Raw genomic sequence first — 23,254 nt, forward strand, 5'->3', positions numbered from 1 at the left:
GGCAAATACTTGATCTGGGGTGACCCATGGCAGGAAGCCTTGTCCACACAGGAAGTTGTGTTTGAGCACGGGTTACACAGGAAGTGTTGCATAATCCCTATTATCGTAAGTTCTCTTGAATAAAAAGTGTCTGCTAAATGCCCCAAATGAATATGTACGTCTTCGTGCTGCCATATTGGAGAGGCCATGAAGACCTGCTGTAATCAAGCACAAGGAAGAGACGTTGATTTTCCTGATCAACATCAACGATAACGTTTATGCTTTCTCATCGGCTTTCAATGAATCGTTTACATGTTCTTATGAATTATTTTTTTATCTACTTATCTTTATTGAGTTTGGCCGTCTATGGTTATTTTGTCCACCCTAAAACCCTTACAAGCCGCTCATTGAAATCAGCTGAAATACAAACGTCTGTCTGCTTTTCACCCAGAAAATGCGAAGCGCCCCCGTTTTACTTGTGTTTGTTTACTTGCTTATTTGATTACAGGCCAGTCTTTGTGTCCACGAACATGTCTGCGCCACATGTCTGTCCCACATGTCTGGCCCACATGTCTGTCCCAGTTTATTCATTTGTGTCGTTTTGTGTGTAACGGTTATTGTGTTCACTTGCGTATACAGGTCGCCTAGTTTCTGCCCCACTTTGTCGGTTCCTTGATTGTCGTTTGAGCTGAAGCAGCTAGTCAAGGCTTGACGTAAAGCTTCCTTTTGTACCACGGCTGATTATTTTCAATGCATAATCGCTAAAAATATATTTTTAAATGGACGAGTTCAGCAAATAATCAATCAATTAACTGTTGATTTTGCTTTATTGGACCTCAAATAAAATGGTTTACAAAACCACACACATGAATATCATATAACCATATTGTATATCTTCATCACAGATGTTAAATCAAGAAACCATAAAATTTGTATATTAATATCATAGACCACTTTGTTTGTTATTACCATGGATATTAAAACCCTGAAACCATAATAATGGGCCATAGTATAACAATAACTGTCATCGTCTGCATCATCAAACCCCCCTCCTCAGGTCAGAGTCTGTTGCTCAGCAACGGGGAGGAGTGGTCACGCCGGCGACGCCTTCTGACACCAGCGTTCCACGTTGACGTCCTGAAGGGCTACGTGGCCGTGTTCAACAACGCCACCCACACCATGCATGTAGGGCCACCGCTGTCACGCACACACACTGTTAGTTCCGTCGACTAAACCGCCTCACGGGAGGTGGATTTAGAGAAACCTGTTGTCCAGTAACGGTTGTTAACCGGTCGGTGGGGAGATTCGCCCATGCAGCCCCTAACTATCGTATTAACCAGACACCTACTCCGCTTGCTTCGGCGCCCCCACCCCTGAGCATAACGCTGGTCAGGGCCAGCTGACAGTGATTTGTTTCTTCGAACTTGACTAAATAACCTCTAAGATCCACGATGCTTATACTGTTTATGCTGACTGTTCACGAAGCGCTATTCTATTCTTCTCTAAATGGAATTCACTGGTTGGTCAGCAATGGATTGATTATAGTTTTATTTGCAGGACTAATATTTGGATCATTGCAATGAGCAGAAAAAAACGTAAAAAAATAGTATTTTGGTATCGGATTCTACCTCTTTCATATGGGATGGTGGTTCTAATGAACGGGGGAAAGAGAGAGAAAACTCAATCAACTGTAGCTAAGCCGTGAGCTCACCTCAAGTAAACTAGCTGAACCGTATGAGTATGTCAAGCAATGCTTAATTTCGCCACCACATGCATACGTTCAAAACTGTGGGTGTACCTGTAAGTTATACCAGACCTAGATGTTCGACACATTATACCTCAGGGGTGGGCAACCCTAGGCACGCGTGCCACCACTGGCACAGGGCTGCATTATCATGGCACACAAAAAAAACACAAAAAAAAAAAACGTATTTTTTATTTATATTTTATTATTAAAAAATATTCACAGCACAATAGTAATATAAATATACATTATAATATAATCATAACTACCGATTTTTTTTTGCACTTTATTCTGTTTTGGGCGTTTCTTCTCAATGCAAATATGTTTCAATTAGTTACAGAAAGTATTGTTCTGAAACAGGATCTATTGATCGTTTTTAAATCTATGTTTTGAGTTATAGAGAAGAAAATATTTAAAATATTGTTGCAAGGGGCCTGTATGCATCGCGTTCACATGGTTTTGTAAAGCTGTACATGTCTTAAAGATATTGATTTGGATGGTTCCAGCATTCTCATCTATTCTTGTTTTTTACATTTCTCACAGTGCAAATATGTTTTTGAAAGAGTTTCTGAAAATTGTGTTTTAAGATGGGACATATGTAATTATAATTTGTTAACCCTTGTTGCAAATATAACAACCAAAAAAATATTTGGTGATGCATGATTGTGGACTATATGGAAAAAGTACAATTTCAGGTCTTCTGGAAATGTTTTTGGTCGCTGTGTCATGATTTAGCTTAATTTTTAATATATGGTTGCTTAGGGCACACTCATTAACGAGAAAATGTCAAACTGGCACTGCATGTTGAAAAGGTGGCTGACCCCTGCTATACCTTATTGTTTTAACACATTTTATACATTGGTGCTTATACAAGTGCTTTATCAAGTGAATATAAAACCTCCTTTGTATACATGTCTTAAGGACACAGATGAATGCACCTAATTGACAACACACACACATGCACACAAAGACCCACACAAGCACACACACACACACACACACACACACACACACACACACACACACACACACACACACACACACGTACACACCCACGCACTTACGCACGCATGCATGCACACAAAGACACACACATTCATTAGTTCATTATAAAATGAAGCATTATGAGTAGAATTGTTTCCTGTGGGACCATTGCTGTAGTCTCAAAAGGCAGCCTCCACTAATTTGGATATCAAACGATAAATTTGCACACATTTGCTTCAAACACTTTATTACGTCGCCGTCAACCAACATCAACTTCTTTATAGCCCTCTTAAAAACACGATGATGATGTTGTAACCAAATAACCTTCATCCTACTTACCACGTGATTTTATTTCTCTCCCTCTGTTATTCCTACATTCTCTCCGTCCGTCCGTCCCCCTTTCTCTCTCTCTCTCTCTCTCTCTCTCTCTCTCTCTCTCTCTCTCTCTCTCTCTCTCTCTCTCTCTCTCTCTCTCTCTCTCTTCCCCCCCCCCAGTCTAAGTGGATGCGTTTGTCCAGAGAAGGCCAGGGGGACCTGGAGATGTTCCAGCACGTGGGTCTCATGACGCTGGACAGTCTGCTCAGGTGTGCGTTCAGCCACAGCAGCGACTGTCAGGAGTGAGTCCACACACACACACACACCTCGCTCTCTCCGCTCGGCCCTTTGGTAGCTCTTCACTCTCACTCTCTCTATCTTGTCCTATGGTTGCTCGCCCTCGTGTCTAGACACCCCTTTCAGCTTCTCTCTGTCTTCTCTCGCCCCATCTATATGTTCCTCTCTCTCCCTCTCCATGTCTCTCTCTCTCCCTCTCTATGTCCCTCTCTTTCTATGTCTCTCTATCTCTCTTTGCTCTGTCTAGTATGACCCATCTATATGTACTTCTCTCTGTCTCTATCTCTGTCTCTCTCTATGTCGCTCTCTCGCTGTCTCTCTCTCTCCCTCTCTCTCTATCTCTGTCTCTATATCTCTCTCTGCTCTGTCCGATACACCCCATCTATATGTACCTCTCTCTCACTCTCTGTCTCTCTCTCTCTCTCTCTCTCTCTCTCTCTCTCTCTCTCTCTCTCTCTCTCTCACTCTGTCTCTCACTCACTCACTCACTCACTCACTCACTCACTCACTCACTCACTCACTCACTCACTCACCTCTCTCTCTCTCTCTCTCTCTCTCTCTCTCTCTCTCGCTCTCCGTCACACTCTAGGACGTCCAATGAGTTCACAACGGCCATCCTGGAGCTGGGTGACCTCATCATGGATCGGCGCCGAAGGATCCACCATCACTGGGACTGGATCTACTGGCGCAGCCCCCAGGGCAAGCGCTTCCGGAGGGCCACCGAGGTGGTGCACAGGTACGGTCGCGGTAAGGTCCCGGGGTCTGAAACTCAACGTCAACAGCCTCCCTGTCAGAAGGCGCCTTGAGGAACCATAAACCCTACAACCTTCTCCCTCATGAGTCACGACCTGTCTCTGTACTGTCTAACCCCTACCCGCTCCTCAGTGACCTGTCTCTGTACTGTCTAACCCCTACCCGCTCCTCAGTGACCTGTCTCTGTACTCTCTAACCCCCTACCTGCTCATTAATGAACTGCCTCTGTAGTGTCTTACTCCTACCTGCGAGCTGTCTCCGTATTCACTGTCTAACCCCTACCTGCTCCTTAATGACCTGCCTCTGTACTCTCCAACCCCTGGCTGCTGCTGACCTCTCTCTGTAGTGTCTCACCCCTACCTGTTCCTTAAAGAGATACTTCACCGGTGGGAATATGAAGGTTTTATGAATTAAATAATTCAATGTATTATCAATGTGAAAAAAAAATTGAAATCGGTTCATCCTAGCCTGAAAAAAGGCAGAAAGAGTGTTTTCATGGTCTCTCTGGCTCAAAGTAAGAAAACCTCCAACTACCACGGTGCATTGCGCTCGCTGCCCCGCCCACCTGTCGGTCTCCCGTCCCCCTCATTCCCCCTCAGTACGCGAGCTCCCGCCCCCTCTCGTTCCTTATTGGTGGAAAAATTTGCCACCAAAAGTGTGTTGTAGTCCTCGGACCTTCTAGCGGGACAAGAGGTTTCTCCCGAAATGACGTCAAACGCGTCATTTGACGTCATTTCGGGAGAAAATTAGATGAGAAAAAATGGGCCACGGGGAGACTGGTTTAGACAGATATTTATTTATATTACAATAGCGATTTTATAATGATAGAACGTCGGTTCTAAATGGGTGAAGTATCCCTTTGATGACCTCTCTCTGTACCCTCCAACCCCTAATTAACTTCCTTGCTAATTGAGGGAGTTCTTTGTTGCCCTTTGGGGGACTAGGGTGAGTGAGGTGTCCTAAATATACGGCCTCTTCGAGACTGTACCTGTGATTAAGGGCTCTACAAATACAATTTAACCTGAGTGATTAAGATAGACCCTCCGATCCCGAATAAGCTGCCCTGGTACACGGCCTCGTGTCCGTGGTCCGTCTGCAGCTTCACCAGGCGAGTGGTGGAGCATCGCCGCGCCCTCATCCGCAAGCAGAGCCACCGCGAGTCACTGGAGGGAACCGCCCGGGGCGGGACCGCCGGAGACACAGCTCAGAGGCAGAAGAGGAAGGACTTCATTGATATCATCCTCCTGGCCCAGGTGGGACAGACAGACAGACAGACAGACCGGCAGACAGACACACAGAGAGACACACAGACAAATAGACGCAAACAATGTGCGTGTGCGTGTGTGTGTGCTTGTGTGTGTGTGTGTGTGTGTGTGTGTGTGTGTGTGTGTGTGTGTGTGTGTGTGTGTGTGTGTGTGTGTGTGTGTGTGTGTGTTTCAGGACGAGGAGGGGGGTGGCCTGACAGACAAGGAGGTTGAGGCTGAGACAAACACCTTCATGTTCGCAGGTGAGCGAGTGATTGACGTCCCGTTTGGGAAGTCCCATGTAGCCAGCGATCCCATCATGCCTGTAGCAAGCCATCAGGTCACGATGCTTGATTCAGTTGCTTGGCTAGTTACATTGTGTCCGCCTGTGGTGCGTGCGGACGGGGATGTGCTCGGCTCATTCATGTTTGTTCATGTGGGGGTCATCGTAGGGTCGTTCTTTGAGATCGGCTTGGTTTTGCATCTCTGTCCAACATGCAAAACAAAGGGTGAGCAGGACACTAGCATACTGTTCTCTGATTGGTGGCCTTAAACATGGCTCCATAGATTACAGTACCTCCCCTTTTATTTGGCGCGACAGCCAATGAGATGGCTTAAAGGTGACAGATTATACCACCAGGCGTGAGTGTGATTAGCCCTTTCAAGCCTTCTGCTGACATCACATCACATGTGTGCTGGTTCGATCAGTCTACCAGCCTACCCAGTGGACTGTAGCAAACACTCATCTTTCCAGCACACATCTAGGGGGACACGCCCACTTGTGATGTCAGAAGGGGCTGATTTTGAAAACAGCTTGTGACGGCTAATCCCACTCACACCTGTTGGTATGAAGTCACCGTTAAGTGATGACGATGTCCTCAGGTCACGACACCACGGCCAGCGCCATCTGCTGGACACTGTTCAATCTGGCGGGCCACGCCCACTACCAGGACAGATGCAGAGATGAGGTGAAGGAGCTGATGAGGGACCGGGCAGAGCAGGACATTAAGTGGTACGCACACACAATCTCTGTGAGTGTTTGAGAGTGTGTGTGTGTATGGTTGTCTCTATCTGTGTGCATCCATCTGTATCTGTGTGTATCTATAATTTGGTGTGTGTGTGTGTGTGTGTGTGTGTGTGTGTGTGTGTGTGTGTGTTACAGGGCTGACCTGTCCAGCATGCCCTTCACCACCATGTGCATTAAGGAGAGCCTCAGACTCCACTCTCCGGTCCTGGCCGTCACTCGGCAGTACACCCGGGACGTCGACCTACCAGGAAACAGGACTGTACCCAAAGGTACAGCCGTACAAACACCTGACCAATTGTTGCCATCACATCTCGGGGCTTAGTTAGTTTGGTTCAAATTCAAATCTGATGTAAAATAAGTAATTGATTTAAATGTAATATCTTCTGTTATGGTATGTATTGTTTTCAAGTGTGTGTGTGTGTGTGTGTGTGTGTGTGTGTGTGTGTGTGTGTGTGTGTGTGTGTGCGTGTGTGTGTGTGTGTGTGTGTGTGTGACACCCCCTCCAGATACCATATGTTTGGTCAGTATTTACGGGACGCACCACAACCCCGCTGTCTGGTCCGATCCAAACGTAAGACCCTCACCAGTCAGCTAGCGTTAAAGTTGACCGTCACCAGTCAGCTAGCGTTAAAGTTGACCGTCACCAGTCAGCTAGCGTTAAAGTTGACCGTCACCAGTCAGCTAGCGTTAAAGTTGACCGTCACCAGTCAGCTAGCGTTAAAGTTGACCGTCACCAGTCAGCTAGCGTTAAAGTTGACCGTCACCAGTCAGCTAGCGTTAAAGTTGACCGTCACCAGTCAGCTAGCGTTAAAGTTGACCGTCACCAGTCAGCTAGCGTTAAAGTTGACCGTCACCAGTCAGCTAGCGTTAAAGTTGACCCTCACCAGTCAGCTAGCGTTAAAGTTGACCGTCACCAGTCAGCTAGCATTAACGTTGACTGTCACCAGTCAGCTAGCGTTAAAGTTGACCGTCACCAGTCAGCTAGCGTTAAAGTTGACCGTCACCAGTCAGCTAGCATTAACGTTGACTGTCACCAGTCAGCTAGCGTTAAAGTTGCCTCCTCATCTTCTCACTCTTCCCATCTGTTCCCTTTTATTCTCTCCAACTATAACTATACACTATTGACTATTACTACAACTACTAACTGTAAGTATGCTATTAAATAGTACTTCAACTCCAGCTATTAATACACTGTTACGTATTTTAAGAACATAAGCTGCCCCCACATAGCCTCTAGGTCTAGGAAGCAGATTCAAACACGCAAGCTGTATTACCCTCACATAGCCACTAGGAAGCAGGACCGAACATATAAGCCGTAAATACTGTACATGGCCACAAGGGGAGCAAGACCTTACTGAAGGCTGCTCCATCCACAGAAGGCAGCACCTTTAGATAGGTGAAGAAGCCGAGGCTAATACGTCACATAGGCCACGCCCACTTCATACAGGCCACGCCCACTTGACCCTATCAATCTCGACAGAGAGGTTGGACGGCAGAAACTTCAGGCAGCTCAGACTTAAGGGTTAAAGATTTGATCAGCTGGGAGTCGCTCAGCACGTGTTCGACACACTTCCCCTCCTTTTGCTCCATAGTTACCATACCGAAATACTTTAACAAATAAAGTAAGTTAAAAGCGATCCGGATTGGACCACTTTCTTTGAAGAATGCTGCAACACACTATTAGCTATTACTACAACTAGCCTACTAACTATTAGTACACACTTTTATCTATAAAACAACTGCTATTACCACTGACTACAACTATTGCTACAAAGTATTAACTATTAACCGGTAGGTGTCCAGTTAAGGACGGTCTCCTGGATTGAGCTAATGGCCTTGTGTTGTGTGCAGGAGTTCAACCCGCTACGCTTTGACCCCGCCAACACCAGGGAGCGGTCCTCCAACGCATTCATTCCCTTCTCGTCCGGGCCCAGGTAACAAACAAACGGCAGCGATACCGCACCACCCCCACGCCTCCACTAGAGGGAGTGCCACTACAGTCAGACTGAACCCTCTCTCTCCGTGCGTTTCCCCACAGGAACTGCATCGGTCAGCGGTTTGCGATGGCCGAGCTACAGGTCGTCGTGGCGCTGACTCTGCTGCGTTTCCGACTGTCCCTCGGCTCGAACCCCGACACTGCCGGGACCTCCACCGGGCAGGGCATCCGGCGTCTCCCTCAGTTGGTGCTGCGCGCCGAGGGCGGGATGTGGTTACGGCTGGAGCTGATGGATCCTCCTTGCACAGAGGGGCTGCATGCGCAGTAAAGCTAGCGACCAACTTAAACAGCGGTTACCAATGCGGTGCAATGTCCTGAGTGGTGGAATAGATAGAGGATGGAAGAGTGGAGGGAGGGAGGGAGGTAGGGAGGGAGGGGGGGACATGTAGACTAATAAAGAGACAGGCGCCAGAGGGAATCCATATTCCAGAAGCAGAAAAAGATGCAGGAAATAAATAAAGGAGCAAATTGAAATGGAGAACGCCATTGAGATAAAAATACATTGAGAAAGAAACACATTAAGAGAGAAACAATAGATAAAGAGAAGCAGGATGGTGTTTGAGCTCCCCATGAGCTCCCATGTTCCCTTCTCTCCATCCCTTCTTGGTAGATCCTGCAGGAGTGCAGAAAGGGTTGCAAGATGGCAGAGATGATGAGGACGTTGGACCCAGGTAGCATTTAAATATCATTAAAGACCATTAATCATAAATCGTTCCTAATAATGAGAATAATTGAGGATTTAATTGTAGGCTATTTGATTTACTTTTATAGCCTGTTCAACCACCACAGTAGCGACAATTTGCATATACATCTCATCTCGTAAAGAATATTTTAAAATAAAACACACAGGACTCTGCTTAACCGGTCATGGCAAATTAACCTATTTGCATGAACCTTGCATGCGTTATCGTTCATGATCTGGTGAAGCAGTAACTTAGTTAAACATAACTTTATTTTGTTATTTGCGGGTTACCCTCCGAGTAGACAGCCAGACAGTACGATGAGAAAGAGTTCTCAACAGCTTGATTTGATATCATTTGTTCATTCCTTTAACTATATAAGCCTAATTAAAAAGGGTAATGAAGGTTTAGAAATAAGCAACTTGCATCATGCTTGCATTTAGAAGCAGATCACAGCTTGTTGTGATGTGTGTGCATAAGCTATCAACTGTATGCAAATGAGCGCGTAGTGCAGCATGCGTCCGGCCATGTGATTGGACAAAGGACATCAATGAGCAGCCCACTGACCAATCTAAAGTGGTGTAATCAAAGCAATTTCTTATATTTCTGATGTATAATATCTTTATCAGCATAAACCGCAATGCTTATGCTTTGCAAATGTAGGGTGGTCTGTTTTTTTTATATTATTTGGAATTTAGAAGCTAAGCCAGCAAAAGCTGTATGAACTTGGCCCATTAATCTGTGTCGAATTGATTGTTTTTTCTTATTGAAAATGTATCAAAATGTACATTTAATAGTACTAGTAAAATGTTTAAATAATTTACTAAATTATATCTAGCATATATAATTAGAATGATAAATGAACACCCCCATCTAAGAATAAATGGTATCGTCGGAACCCCTCACATTTGGATAGGTTGACAACTTATCTGAATATGAGGGGTTCAGAGTCTGACGATGGATAGGTGATTCAGTGTATGCAAATAATATTCACAATTACCCAATTTCCCTATTGTGTCAGTTATGCACAATGTTTCCATTCACAAACTACTAAAATTAACTGAGCATTTGGCACTTATATACGGCATCATAATTTCAGGACATTGCTTCGGAATTCAATACCCAGATCAGTCCACCATGATCCTTCAACAGATCAGTCAGAGGTCTCAAACAGAAAATGTCGGCCAAATCCCCAAGGTTTTTAGAGGTTAAATTCGGTTAAGGCTATTATTGTTTAGATTTTACATAAGTTTTATTTGCATTTCGTTTCAGTTTATAATTAATGAGAGGATGTGTTAGTTTATTTCGTTTTTTACTTAGTTTAGTTTATATTAGTTTCAGTGTTAGTTTCAGACCTTTTTGTAAAATGTGGTATTTACCAACCAGTTAACACACATTTTATTTCACTCATAGTTTTCTGATGACGACAACATGGAGTCATACACAATGGAATAAATCGAATTGGCGATGAAAAGTTGTAAACTGATGTCTGGTCAAGGTAGCAGTGGGACCGTTATTATTTAGACATCTTTTTTTTTTTTAACAAAAACAGGTGCAAAAGATTTTACTGAGAATAACTACAAATGTTACTCATTCTTAAGACAAATTACAACGAATATATTGTGGAATAAATAACATGAAAATAAGAAATTACAGAAAATAATGAACTTAACTCGAGTGCGTGGTTGATGGCTGGTTTAAGCAGTCTCGGCTGGCCTGAGTCAGACTAATAAGACTCTGGACCTGGGTGAGGCTGCACGCCTGTTTACCCCTGCATTGAGCATGGCTAAACCAGCCATCCCCATCCGCAGCATGCAACCCTTCCTTACACTTACAAATCATTGAACTCCTAACTCTGTTATAAACTGGTTTAAACAGTCACAGTCTGCTATATAAATAAAGTTGCCTTGCCGAAAGATCGACCCCTGTGTCCTTGCTGTAAAGCCACCTAGGTGGGACATTGCTACAATGACTTATGTGCATTGTAATCCTCAACCTTAACACGTTAAAACATGTTATAAATCAAATCAAGAACAGATCAAATGAACTGTTAGCCAATAGTAAGACACACCTAACTAGAAAGATATCTCATAAATGTAAAATAATGCAAAGTCCAGTCTCAGCCCTGAACCTGAATGTGGAGTGGACACGTGTCCCTCAGCAGTCTCTGAAGCTCCACGTTCTGCTCAGAGGCTGAGCCTCATATACTCTTTCAGGCTACCCTTCTTTAATTACATTATACAGCTACTCAAACTGAAGTCTTGGTCATATATAGCAAACACGTGATTATACATTCAAGAAACTATTTTATATTTGTTGCTACCCTAAAACAGAGGTATTAGACACGTGACCCAATTGACATTCATGGCCCCTACAAAAATAAATATTTCCTTGTATTTTCATTCCCCTTATAGTTGTACTTTTCATCCTCCAATGGAATACAAAGAGATGATTTGGTTCATGAATATAAATGTTAACGAATAATGCAAACATTGCTCAAGTAATGCGACCATCATAATTGTGACTTTAGTGAGAACCGGCCAAAATTAACAAATCCGATTACTTTTCACCCAGGTCATCTGCTGACAGACTTTAGATATTTATTATCTAATGACTTGTGAGACTTTTCAACATTACACAGGTCTTGGGATTGCTCTTTTTCAGTTGATCAGTTTAAATGTCGCCGTCTTCTTCCTGACACTGCTCCTTGGTGAAGACCTGTCCATCAGAATTGGTTTTCCACGCTATCTTATGGTGGTTGCTCAAACTCGCTACGTTCAGCAGCTGTTGGGTCTGAAAATAGAACCAAAAGTTATTTGCTCTAGAGCTGGCAATGTCTCATAAACCACAGCCATTGTATTCACAATCTCATTGAATGGTCGGTGAGGTAGCGACTCCGGTTAACAGTTTACATTCTGTTACGTCTAATAAAAAAAGCAAGGGCTGGGAATCGTTCCACACGGTGGGTGACCAGAATTCCCAGTTTTCCAGGGACAGTTCTGTGTTTCTGGTGGTCTGTTCCTGGCTGGAGATTTACCCAGTGATGTCTCCATTTAATTTTTTTTTATAGGATTTAAAACAAATGCATAAATTTTTTAATAGAAAATGTTCTAGCTTTCTCATGATTATACCTTTTGAGACAGTTGGTAATTCGTCTTGTATCTATCTGAGGCTGTGCTGTTGTACCTTATGTACGAACATGTATGACATAAACAATGCAAACCAATACAATATTCAATGATTCCTTATTCAAATAATCTACCTTGGATTGTTTTCGGTGCTTTACCGAAATGTAAAACATATCGGGCAAATCAGTAAAGCAATGGCATGTGTACTGCCCAATATTTTGCAGCACTATTCTAATACATTTGGCATGATGTGAATGGGCAAACAATACTTATGTCCCTTTGTTTTAATTTCATAATTAATGACATATTTTGTTGTTATATGAACCGCATATGTCCCTTTTTTTTCTTTCAGAAATCTGGTCTTCTTTGCTCCCTTTGTTCTCCATTTGTTGACAACTAGCGCCGTGAAAGTTCAGCACGTGACTTAACAAAGCTTCCGCAAGAGATTTGGTCTGATCTGTCGGCATCTAAATTTAACGAGGAACATCCTATAACCCCTGAATCATTTTATAATGAAGGTGTTGAATGATGGTGAAGGCTGATGGGTCATCACCCAACCACCGCAAACCACTTAGAGGCTGTCAAGACTCACTTGTTTTAAGATGGCAGTTTTCATGGCAGGATCGTTCAGTTCCTGTCTGTCCTCTGAACGCACCTTCACCTTGAGAACCCATTTCCTAGTGCCTGGCACACACACACACACACACACACACACACACACACACACACACACACACACACACACACACACACACACACACACACACACACACACACACACACACACACACACACACACACGTAATGTAACTGGACTTTCCAACTGTTTGATTCAAAGAAGGACCATATGGATGAATTTTTCAAATGTTAATATTGAATGCAATTCATTTCCTAATAAGAGATGACAAGTGCATCTCCAAAACACTCAACGGTTGCTTACAGGTGCAGAGAAACGGATGCAGCTCGTCACATGATCGTTGGCTCCATCTTCCAGAAATGTGGCTAGTCATCACAGCGCAACTTTGAGGGAAATTCACAACAAATGTATCTTGATCCCAGATTCGAAGGGAGGAGTAGCGCCCGTCGGACCAGAGCCATGCATCAGTGAAGAGGCCGATCCAGACATAATAACCAGTACCACCCCTTAACTCCACGACTGCCTGGTTCTCTGTTGAGTTCCTGATGCTGACCAGGTCCGTATGGTGCCTCCTGCAGTACGCTTTCGCCCAGGTCCAGGTCACCACCCTTCTCACGAAGACATATCGGTCTCCACCTTGTCTATTACCTGACAAAAGCATTCATTCATATGTTTGCATTGAATGCAATTAATGAATAACACATTAACGAATACACAAACGTTATGGATTTAAGGTGCTGTAGGTGAAAGGCAAGAGCTGTAAAGAGAGGGAAGAAAAGAGCGAATCTGAAAATGTCCCCTCCCGCCCTCCATATGTTTCTCTGCCATTGAGAAGGTTTGATTTCAAGCACCTTTGATTGACAGACGAGATGTATTCCCTGAACCAATCAGGAAGGCCTAAATTGGTAAGAGAGGCCCCGGGAGCATTTTAAAATCTAAACGTTCTCATACAGAGGAAGGCGCGGTCAACTAGAAACAGGTTTTCACGGCACACTTCTCTCGCTAACAGCTTACAGATGGCTAGGCCATTTCTAACTAATTACACTCAAATAGCTCAAATTGTAGTTAGACCTTGCCTACAGCACCTTCAATTGATATAATATTAATATATTAATGCATCATTTTTTCATAAAAGTGTATGATCCATATCCATGTGTGTATGTTTCCTTACCATCATAACACACAAACCGGTGTTTTTTGTCAAGGCCTTGCTTTATCCATTTACCGCTGTAAGATTGCACAACCAACCTATCACTCCCTCCGTTGAAATTACGGTAATTTCTTTCTCCCTCTTGGTAGAAGTCCTTGTCTGCCAGTGACCAATGCCACCTTTCACGACCCCCATGACGAAGTCCGATCCACAGCTCATCATGAGCTCTGTCTGCATTCAAGGCCAGCAGTGACTTCATTGCCCCCATGTCGTCTATGGTGGCCAGGTCGTGGCCTCTCTCTCTGCAGTAGCTCTGGGCATCAGACCAGGATTTGGGGGTTTCAATTAAACAGTGTTGGCGGTAGTCGGCACAGAAGGACGGGATACACAGTCCTGTTAGGGTAAATAATCACGTGACTCACAGTGGAATATTTTCACATTCATAAACATGAATAGGAATGTAATAATACACCCATCGGTAACGTAGACACAAATACACCAACCTGAGATTAGAAGAGTTTGGATCCATTCCATTGCATTCATTTCTAAATAATAGAAAAGGAAGTTTAAATGTTCTCTAATTTCTTGCGTTACGTCTTACACTTCACTTAATTTAGTTGAATAAAACATCTCCATATTAATAAAGCAGTGGAAAGAAGTAGTGATATTTGATATCATTATCATTCAGATGGTTTTATTTAATACATATTCATTAATAATTAATGAACGCAGGCTGCTTCTAATGGTACCATTCTCCTCTGATAACATTATGATCATGTAGTATTTAAGACACTTACCTTTGGATTCCCTTGTGTAGCGGTCAATGAGTCGATTGATTACTAGCAAGGTGTACAGCTCTCTCTCTCTGTCTGTCTATTTTAACTTCGACCCATGATGTATATTCAAACTCTCTAATTGTATAGGCAAAATAAACTAATTAGCCAGGAAGCCCTTGTAATTCCAAATTTGACTGCTTGGCCAGTGTGTCAGGGCTTGGCCAACAGTTTAAAGTGTGGAGTGTTGGTTAATGGCTGGTTTAAGCAGCCACATCCGGCCCGAGTCAAACGGATTAGACTCTGGGACTGGGTGCGGCTGCACACCTGTTTGATCAACCATGCACACAGGTAAAACCAGCCATCACCACACACACTCATCACTGTGTAATATGTAGAGAGCTTTTTAAAACAATAAAATGGATGTCCACAGCAACGTTACAATATGTGATTATTTGATTTCACCGTCGGTTAAAGGCACCCAGTGCAACTTTCGAGGCTTAAAAATAAACATTCCATTTCTAGTCTTTTTTACACGTAGTAAGTTTCAATAACTCCATACCATTACATACCGACATTTAAGCAGCAAAGATGAGACGTCGTTGTGTGGTGAGAACTGATACAAAATCGATAACAACAATGCCGCCATTTTCTTTATTTTTTGTAACCTACAATAAATAAAGCAGGCTTCCAGTCAATGGAAAAATGGCTTCTCCCCACCGGCGATTGTTGTTGTTTACGATTTTCTATCAGTTCTCACCACACAACGACGTCTCATCTTTGCTCCTTGAATGTCGATATGTAATGGTATGGAGTTATTGAAACTTACTACGTGTAAAAAAGACTAGAAATTGAATGTTTATTTTTCATTGAATGTTTACATAAAGTTGCCTTTAAGAATAGGAAAATTATATTACTATATTATTTCCGATAAGGGGACAGATAACAACCAGAGTTGTCCCCTGATCCTTCACGTAACGTGTTGACATGTCTCACACAAAGTCAATGAGGCCTGAGATGTCTCGCTGCATACGCGTCCGCCAGGGCCAGATAGTAAAATTGGCACTCGCACAGGAGTCCATGTATGCAAATAAAGTCTGCAAATATTCACCTTCCCTCCAATTTGCTTTTTGTTGATGGCTTGAAAACGGGTTGTAAGGACTTTTATTGGGTATTTATCTCCCATTCAATGTTTTGACTAATAACACGTCTTTGTTGAATACTCGATTTTGATGGTCACTTAGAGCTTTGTTGGCTATTTGTAATTATATAGCAGACCACTGCAATGATATCAGACAAATCATTACAAAATATAATATAAATATAATTGTGGTCGGACCCTTGTTACTTCTCTCTCAGCTACCAAAACAAAGTCGATCTAAACCACCAAGTAAAAGTGAAGGTAAAAAACTGAACTACCAGATCTCCCTCTATACCCCTTAACTAATCCATTTAAATCTTCTTATACTGAACCCTACCCATAACCGACTATTCAAATAATTATATGATGAATTTAATTGATTCTGAGCATATCAGCGATTATTTTTTCAAATATGACCTAGGGCTATTTATTTGTGCTATGTATTCATGTTCGCTATTTGGATTCTTAGATATGATAGAAGACAGTTTTAAGTAGGGTACCTGGCTCAAGTGGAACAATAAATAAAATAAATTTGTCTCAGGGCCTGCCTTTCAGTGCAGGATTGCGATTAATACTCATAATTTAATAGATTCACGCAAATCGAGCACTTGCAGGAAATTACCAAAAATGTTTAAAGAAATGCCTAATAATGTTCAGGTAACATCCACCAGAACACTTGTGCCAGTGTGCCATGCAAACATGGCACACTGGCTAAAAGGTAGATTGAGTGTAGCTCATTAAAGCAGTTGCTTTGGGCATTCATGAGGTTGTATGCACTTTAATGATCCTTGCACTTTATGGGTTTTATCCTCATCGTTGAATGCAATAAATGTAAGTTGCTTTGGACAAAAGCATCTGCGAAATAAATGTGATGTAATATATAGATCGTTTTTTTCTCATTGATCAATATGATTTGGCTGGGATGTAGCGTCTCATCATCATTCATTGCTGATGGCTTTTAAAATGGCAAAAACTGTGGCATTTCCTGTCCTAAGTGGCATTGAAGTTGAGTTAAGAGCCGAAACACGGGCAGCCCACGGGCCCTGGAAGCCGGGTCATCCTCCAGCCATGCACAAGGTCCACAATCAGCCTCCAAGTACTTTACATAGGAATATACAGGCCTACTTTCAGGATTTGCTTTTGACTTTCAAATGTGCCATTTCCACAGGAATTCCATTACATCAAGGTTATTTGTATTTAACCTCAGATACCCTTTTCTACATGTTTTTTAGTTTCCTGACTTAAGCATGCAACATTTTTATATATTTTTTGCTCCTTTGGAACCTTACTGATCTGTTGTCGGCAATTGATTCCCGGAACACGATAGTTTAAAACTGAAGAAAAACCAAACATTTCGATTTTGTTTTGGTATACTTTATAGTGAGATTCAGGTCATGACCAGCTTGGATTGTGTCTTATCAAGTCCTTTATCTTGTCAATGATTCTTCTGATTTAGAGTATGATTCATGGGCTTTAATGATATTCTAATACTGACTGGGTATTTTAACCCTGAGAAACTATAGATGGTGCCAATAGGGAGCGGGACAGAAAGAAAACCGGGAGGGAAAAACACAGATTGGACAATTTGACCCTGCCGGCACATAACACATTCCAAATAATGCAGGCAGGAATAACTGCTAAAAGTAAAACACAACTGGCATAACGTGCTACAATTTACATTAGTATACATGTGTCCCCTGATCCTTCATGTAACGTGTTGACATGTCTCACACAAAGTCAATGAGGCCTGAGATGTCTCGCTGCATACGCGTCCGCCAGGGCCAGATAGTAAAATCGGCACTCGCCCAGGAGTCCATGTATACAAATAAAGTCTGCAAATATCCACCTTCCTTCCAATTTGCTTTTTGTTGATGGCTTGAAAACGGGTTGTGAGGACTTTTATCGGGTATTTATCTCCCATTCAATGTTTTGACTAATAACACGTCTTTGTTGAATACTCGATTTTGATGGTCACTTAGAGCTTTGTTGGCTATTTGTAATTATATAGCAGACCACTGCAATGATATGAGACAAATCATTACAAAAAATATAATGTAAATATAATTGTGGTCGGACCCTTGGTACTTCTCTCTCAACTACCAAAACAAAGCCGATCTAAACCACCAAGTAAAAGTGAAGGTAAAAATCTGAACTACCAGATCTGCCTCTATACCCCTAAACTAATCCATTTAAATCTTCTTAGACTGAACCCTACCCATAACCGACTATTCAAATAATTATATGATGAATTGAATTGATTCTGAACATATCAGCGAATATTTTTTCAAATAGGACCTAGGGCTATTTATTTATGCTATTTATGTTCGCTATTTGGATTCTTAGATATGATAGAAGTCAGTTTTAAGTAGGATACCTGGCTCAAGTGGAACAATAAATAAAATAAATTTGTCTCAGGGCCTGCCTTTCAGTGCAGGATTGCGATTAATACTCATAATTTAATAGATTCACGCAAATCGAGCACTTGCAGGAAATTACCAAAAATGTTTAAAGAAATGCCTAATAATGTTCAGGTAACATCCACCAGAACACTTGTGCCAGTGGGCCATGCAAACATGGCACATTGGCTAAAAGGTAGATTGAGTGTAGCTCATAAAAGCAGTTGTGATGGGGTACACAGTATGGGGTACAGTGAAGAAAAAACAACGGTGGTCCTGTTCATAACTAATTTATATACATTTTGGTATGTAATAATGTAGTAATTATCATGACAATTATTTACGCGCAGGAACTTGAGGCCCTGCGCGCTCTGCATTTTCTGCGTACGGGGAGCGGAGGCCCTGTCGACATGGTCCAGTGCTTAATTCCTCAATGCAATCGCCGCTCGGACTTCCGTCAATGACGGTATAACAAGGTCTTTAAGTTTTTTGCACCGTCTTCCTGAACAACACAGTCTCACTGCGAGTTCATCAAAAATCGACGCTTTTTTTTTTGGCGTTAACTGCCGACGAAAACTGTGTCCTTGTGCATCTTCATTCGAAACAGGGGGTTTTCAACTCCCTTTCAAATCCCTCCACGGCGAAATCTGACCAATCTCCTCCGATTGGTTATTTGATTTGGCCCCGAAACGTTTTAGGGGTTAGGATAGTAGTGGTTAGGGTTAGGGTAGTAATGGTTAGGGTTCGGGTAGTAGCGGTTAGAGATAGGATTAGGGTAGTGGTAAGGGTTAGGGTAGTGGTGGTTAGGGTTACGGTTAGGGTTATGCGCTTATCACTGTTCGCCGTGAAGGGATTACTTTGAAATGAGTTGAAAAAACCCTGCGTCGAATGAAGATGCACAAGGACACCCTTTGCGTCAGCAGTTAAAGCCAAAATCTCAAAAGATGTGCTGATTTTTGACAGACTAAGAGTGGCGCATTACTGCCCCTACAGGCCACAAATAGAAGTTTGGATAGCTCACAAATCTCGCGAGACAGATTTTTAACCCGAAGGGTAATATCGTCAAGTTTAATCTCGCGAGATCTCGTGGTACGAGATCTCGTCACACCCCTAGTAATAACTCTCCTCGGCTCAGCTACAAACCTCGAAAAAGTAGAGAGCAGGTTGGAAATCATCTTCGCATTCACCATCCAAAAGAGAGGCTTCCTCTGTTACAACTCTAAAACTGACGCATAGAAAGCCCAAACCTTTATGATTCAGTAAACGTTTTTACACTGCCAATTATGCCCGTTTTATGCCCAACTAATCTGTCGGTAGTGGGGATTGACATCTATTCTGTGAAAATGAAAGAATATGTCTTGCGTGTGTTGCCTTCTTTATGTGGAAAGCAGCAGACCCCAGACACCATTTCAATCAAGGTTGAAGAGGACATTGGTGGAGGCATACCCGCCGTAGGTTAGTGATACACATTGCATCTATGCAAGAGAACGACCGTGATTGAGGAGCTGGGCATCAGGGCGGCCGCAAGGGCCGGCCCGGTGTCTTGTGTGGAAAGGTTGTTCCCAATGATGCCAATATGATCTTCCACATGAGGACTCACTCCGGGGAGAAGCCCTACAAGTGTGACCAATGCGTGAAGCGCTTCAGTCGGAAAGGCACCCTGAAGATCCACATGAGGACTCACTCCAGTGAGAAGCCCTACAGGTGTGCCCAATGCACGATGCGCTTCAGTCGGAAATACTACCTGAAGATCCACATGAGGACACGCTCCGGGGAGAAGCCCTACAAGTGTGACCAATGCACAAAGGGCTTCAGTATGAAAGGCATGCTGAATGACCACATAATGACTCACTCCGGCGAGAAGCCCTACAAGTGTGACCAATGCACGATGCGCTTCAGTCGGAAATACTACATGAAGATCCAAATGAGGACTCACTCCGGGGTGAAGCCCTACAGGTGTGACCAATGCACAATGCGCTTCAGTCATGGTTCCGCCCTGAAGTTCCACATGTCGACTCACACCGGTGAGAATCCCTACAGGTGTGACCAATGCACAAAGTGCTTCAGTTATAGCTCCGGCCTGAAGCGCCACATGAGGGCTCACACCGGCGAGAAGCCCTGCATGTGTCTGCAGTGCGACGCCAGCTACAGCGACCCAAGCAGTTTGCGTGTGCACATGCTCAAGCACACTTTGGCACAGGGTAACGGGACGCTTTGATTGAGACCTCTGTCCTGTATTGGTTGAAATTTCTGCTTTTAGTTTTTCTTTTCATCACGATTAAACGCTTCCAACTTTCGATTCACTTTCTGTTTTTATTAATTGATGTCTGTGTTGAATAACTTATTTCTAGGACACTTCTGACGGCAAAATATTTGATTTAATGTAGAGCTTGATCAGGGGAAGATACAGGCAGCAAAGTTACCAAGCATACAGTCAATGAGACGATGGGTGTACATGATTCTTGTAGGAAACGTTGACATCGTGGGTAAATACAAAGAAAACAAAGGTCAGGGGGAGGGGCCTTCGTGGAGTTTAGGATTGGCCAGAGGAGAGACCAAGTTAAATAACAATTCACAATATGGGTGAAGTGGACATGGCTGCAAGACAACACAGAAGCCTGTGGATTGGCCTGAGTACCAAACTTGGTGCCCAGAGTTGCAAATGCGAACTCTCTTAACACCTTTCAATTAGAGAGGGCGGAAGGTATCTCTAGGACCATGGAGAATGGATAGAAATTCATTGAAATTGACTAATTATTCAAACAGGGTTCATATAATTTGCATATTAAAGTTATGCTTGATTTTACCACAACATTGTCATTACCGTTCTGTTATTACAAAAAGCCTGCAAAGTTCACTTGTGAAATAGACTGCGATTGAACCCCACATTATACATGATTGTGTTCATTCCACTTACCTTTCCATTCTGTGCGCTTAATGCTTACTACCTTGGATGGATTGTATCATAATAGGCGATAATGGTTGGAGATGATCCATTTTAAAAGGTCCCTGGTTAAATGTCTAGATCTCAGTGATGCTCAGTTTAGGCCGGTCCTTCCTCTAGAATGCAGCATTATTCCAACGGGACAAAGTCAGAAGATTCCTAGCATTTGTCCCCCTTCACTCCCTGTTTGCAGCGGCGGCTGGTGATCCAATTCGTGGGTGGGTTGCAGTAATGGACGGGGGTCCTCCTTAAGAAAATATAGAATTTCTGGGATGCCCACTAGCTAAAAATGTATTCTGATTCATAGCCTACATCCTGACTTGCAGGGCCTGGACAAGGTTACACTGCTTTCACTTTCATTCCACTAGTCATTGCTATTTGACCCATGGTTGTTATTCTGATATTGTGGCATATCATGATCAATGTCCTATAGTGTTTTACCGGAGTCTCAAGTTCAATTTCAAATGCTGTTTTGGACCGTTGTATAATTTTTGTTTTATATGCTACATGCCAAATGACTTAATTAATATGTAATTTACTTGTTCCTTTTAAGTATAACATTGCATGAGGAGTCCAATTCCTCTACTGAAATGGGTAGAAAGTGCCTTTACAGCTCTCTGCTAGTTAACTTTCTGTCACTTCTCTCTGCATGTAGTTATGTTGCGCAATGCACAAATGCTGTTGAGGGAGGTAGACTATTTGATTCATTGGCTGAATTGTCCAATCAGCTCCAAATTACTACAATGAGTTGAGGTGTGTGTGTGTGTGTGTGTGTGTGTGTGTGTGTGTGTGTGTGTGTGTGTGTGTGTGTGTGGAAAGTTCCTAAGCCAGAGGGAAACTTTGAACCAATGCAAAAGGCTTAAAATGTACCACTATATCAAAACTAAAAAGAACCTGCAGAAAAAAATAATGAATTGTTATGAGCTGGAGCAGGTTAATCTGTTGAAATTTTGTTTTATTGTTTGGTTCAAAAGCTTTGATTTCTTTTAACATACGAGCTGATCATCATAATTAAAAAACTGTATAATTTATTGCTTAGGATTTTTTTAATGCTCGTTATTTTGGTTTGAATTATTTTTAACCATTACGGGGAAAGGTTACCTCCCCTTTCTCTTATTTTGCCCGCCCAGATTATTTGTTCCGAAGGCCCATGAGAAAATGAGTTACGACGTCTCTTTCCTTGAGAGACACCGTGGCTTGCCAACGAGCGAAGCATCGCAGTTGCTCAGTGTTTGGATGTACAAAACTTCGAAAAAGTAAGTTAACTAACGCCATATCATTGTGTTGCTTTAACTGTATATGGTTACCTTGTTAACATTATAATGTTGCTTTAGCATTAGCGCTACAGCTAACAGTCAAGTTACTATCGCTAACGTAAAGGTAAATAGCATCAGTTATGTGTGTAAATACCATGGACCTATTAAAGAAAGGACAGCGGACTAAAACATGGCACTGGGGTCAACTGAGCCGTCATTCGTCCATCCGCGGTTAAACCAGCCGTCACACAAAATCTTCGTGCGCCTCTGCTCTGAACAGCCTTGTGTGGTATCTCGCAACGTTTTCAAAATAAATGCCTTCACCTACGGTTGTGCGTTTGTGTGGATCGCTGCGAACGCTACCAGGGGCCCGTTTCAGAAAGCAGGTTCAACAAACTCTAAGTTAAAACCTTAACTCTAGGTTGACCAACTCTGAGCTGTAAAACTCTGAATTTTCGGTTTCAGAACAGGTGATAACGCTTAGTTCAATCAACTCTGAGTCAAGGTAACTCTGTGAAGCTCGTGCATGAGGATATAAAAAGCCCTCATCAATGGAACACAGATAACATGATTCACCATGGCAGCAAGTACTAACAAGCCTCGATCCTCCTACTTCTCCCCAGCGGAGTTGCAAATCTTAATGACTGCATATGCAGAAAGCGAGCATATATTTTTACTAAAAAGCAATACTATGGCAGCAGCCAAAAAGCGGGAGCTCGCGTGGAAAAATATAGCTGACCGAGTCAGAGTATTTGAGAAAAAGAAAATGTTTTCTCTTGAATGTTCCACTTATTCAACAATTATATTCCA

At 42.8% G+C, this 23,254-nt stretch overlaps 2 protein-coding genes across 2 annotated transcripts in view; one reads left to right on the plus strand and one right to left on the minus strand.

Moving 5' to 3' along the window:
- The window catches only part of LOC132455211 (cytochrome P450 4F3), a 14,645-nt gene extending 4,088 nt beyond the window's left edge, over positions 1–10,557 (plus strand). Inside the window, exons 5-14 of the mRNA XM_060049035.1 lie at positions 1,037–1,164; positions 3,203–3,324; positions 3,909–4,055; positions 5,172–5,325; positions 5,513–5,579; positions 6,199–6,328; positions 6,479–6,612; positions 6,850–6,914; positions 8,195–8,277; positions 8,382–10,557. Coding sequence (XP_059905018.1) covers positions 1,037–1,164; positions 3,203–3,324; positions 3,909–4,055; positions 5,172–5,325; positions 5,513–5,579; positions 6,199–6,328; positions 6,479–6,612; positions 6,850–6,914; positions 8,195–8,277; positions 8,382–8,607 — 1,256 coding nt within the window. The 3' untranslated portion in view covers positions 8,608–10,557. The remainder of the gene's footprint in view (positions 1–1,036; positions 1,165–3,202; positions 3,325–3,908; positions 4,056–5,171; positions 5,326–5,512; positions 5,580–6,198; positions 6,329–6,478; positions 6,613–6,849; positions 6,915–8,194; positions 8,278–8,381) is intronic.
- A 147-nt stretch (positions 10,558–10,704) lies between these two features.
- On the minus strand, positions 10,705–14,702 carry LOC132455492 (putative C-type lectin domain family 20 member A). Its single transcript, XM_060049355.1, has 5 exons — positions 14,684–14,702; positions 13,938–14,327; positions 13,088–13,441; positions 12,740–12,831; positions 10,705–11,812 (listed from the first exon to the last, which is right to left on the minus strand). The coding sequence occupies exons 1-5, from the start codon at positions 14,700–14,702 to the stop codon at positions 11,693–11,695; spliced, it is 975 nt and encodes a 324-aa protein (XP_059905338.1). The 3' UTR covers positions 10,705–11,692.
- Between the last annotated feature and the right edge of the window lie 8,552 nt (positions 14,703–23,254).

The sequence above is a fragment of the Gadus macrocephalus genome, chromosome 4 (assembly GCF_031168955.1).
Source record: "Gadus macrocephalus chromosome 4, ASM3116895v1".
In the NCBI taxonomy this organism is placed as follows: Eukaryota; Metazoa; Chordata; class Actinopteri; order Gadiformes; family Gadidae; genus Gadus; species Gadus macrocephalus.

Excerpts from the sequence above, each read along its gene's own strand:
- LOC132455492 (XM_060049355.1), bottom strand. Across the intron at positions 13,442-13,937 it reads TGGTAAGGAAACATACACAC|TTTTGTCAGGTAATAGACAA; the intron begins ATGGATATGGAT and ends ATGAATGAATGC. Across the intron at positions 12,832-13,087 it reads GCATCCGTTTCTCTGCACCT|GCACTAGGAAATGGGTTCTC; the intron begins GTAAGCAACCGT and ends TGTGTGTGCCAG.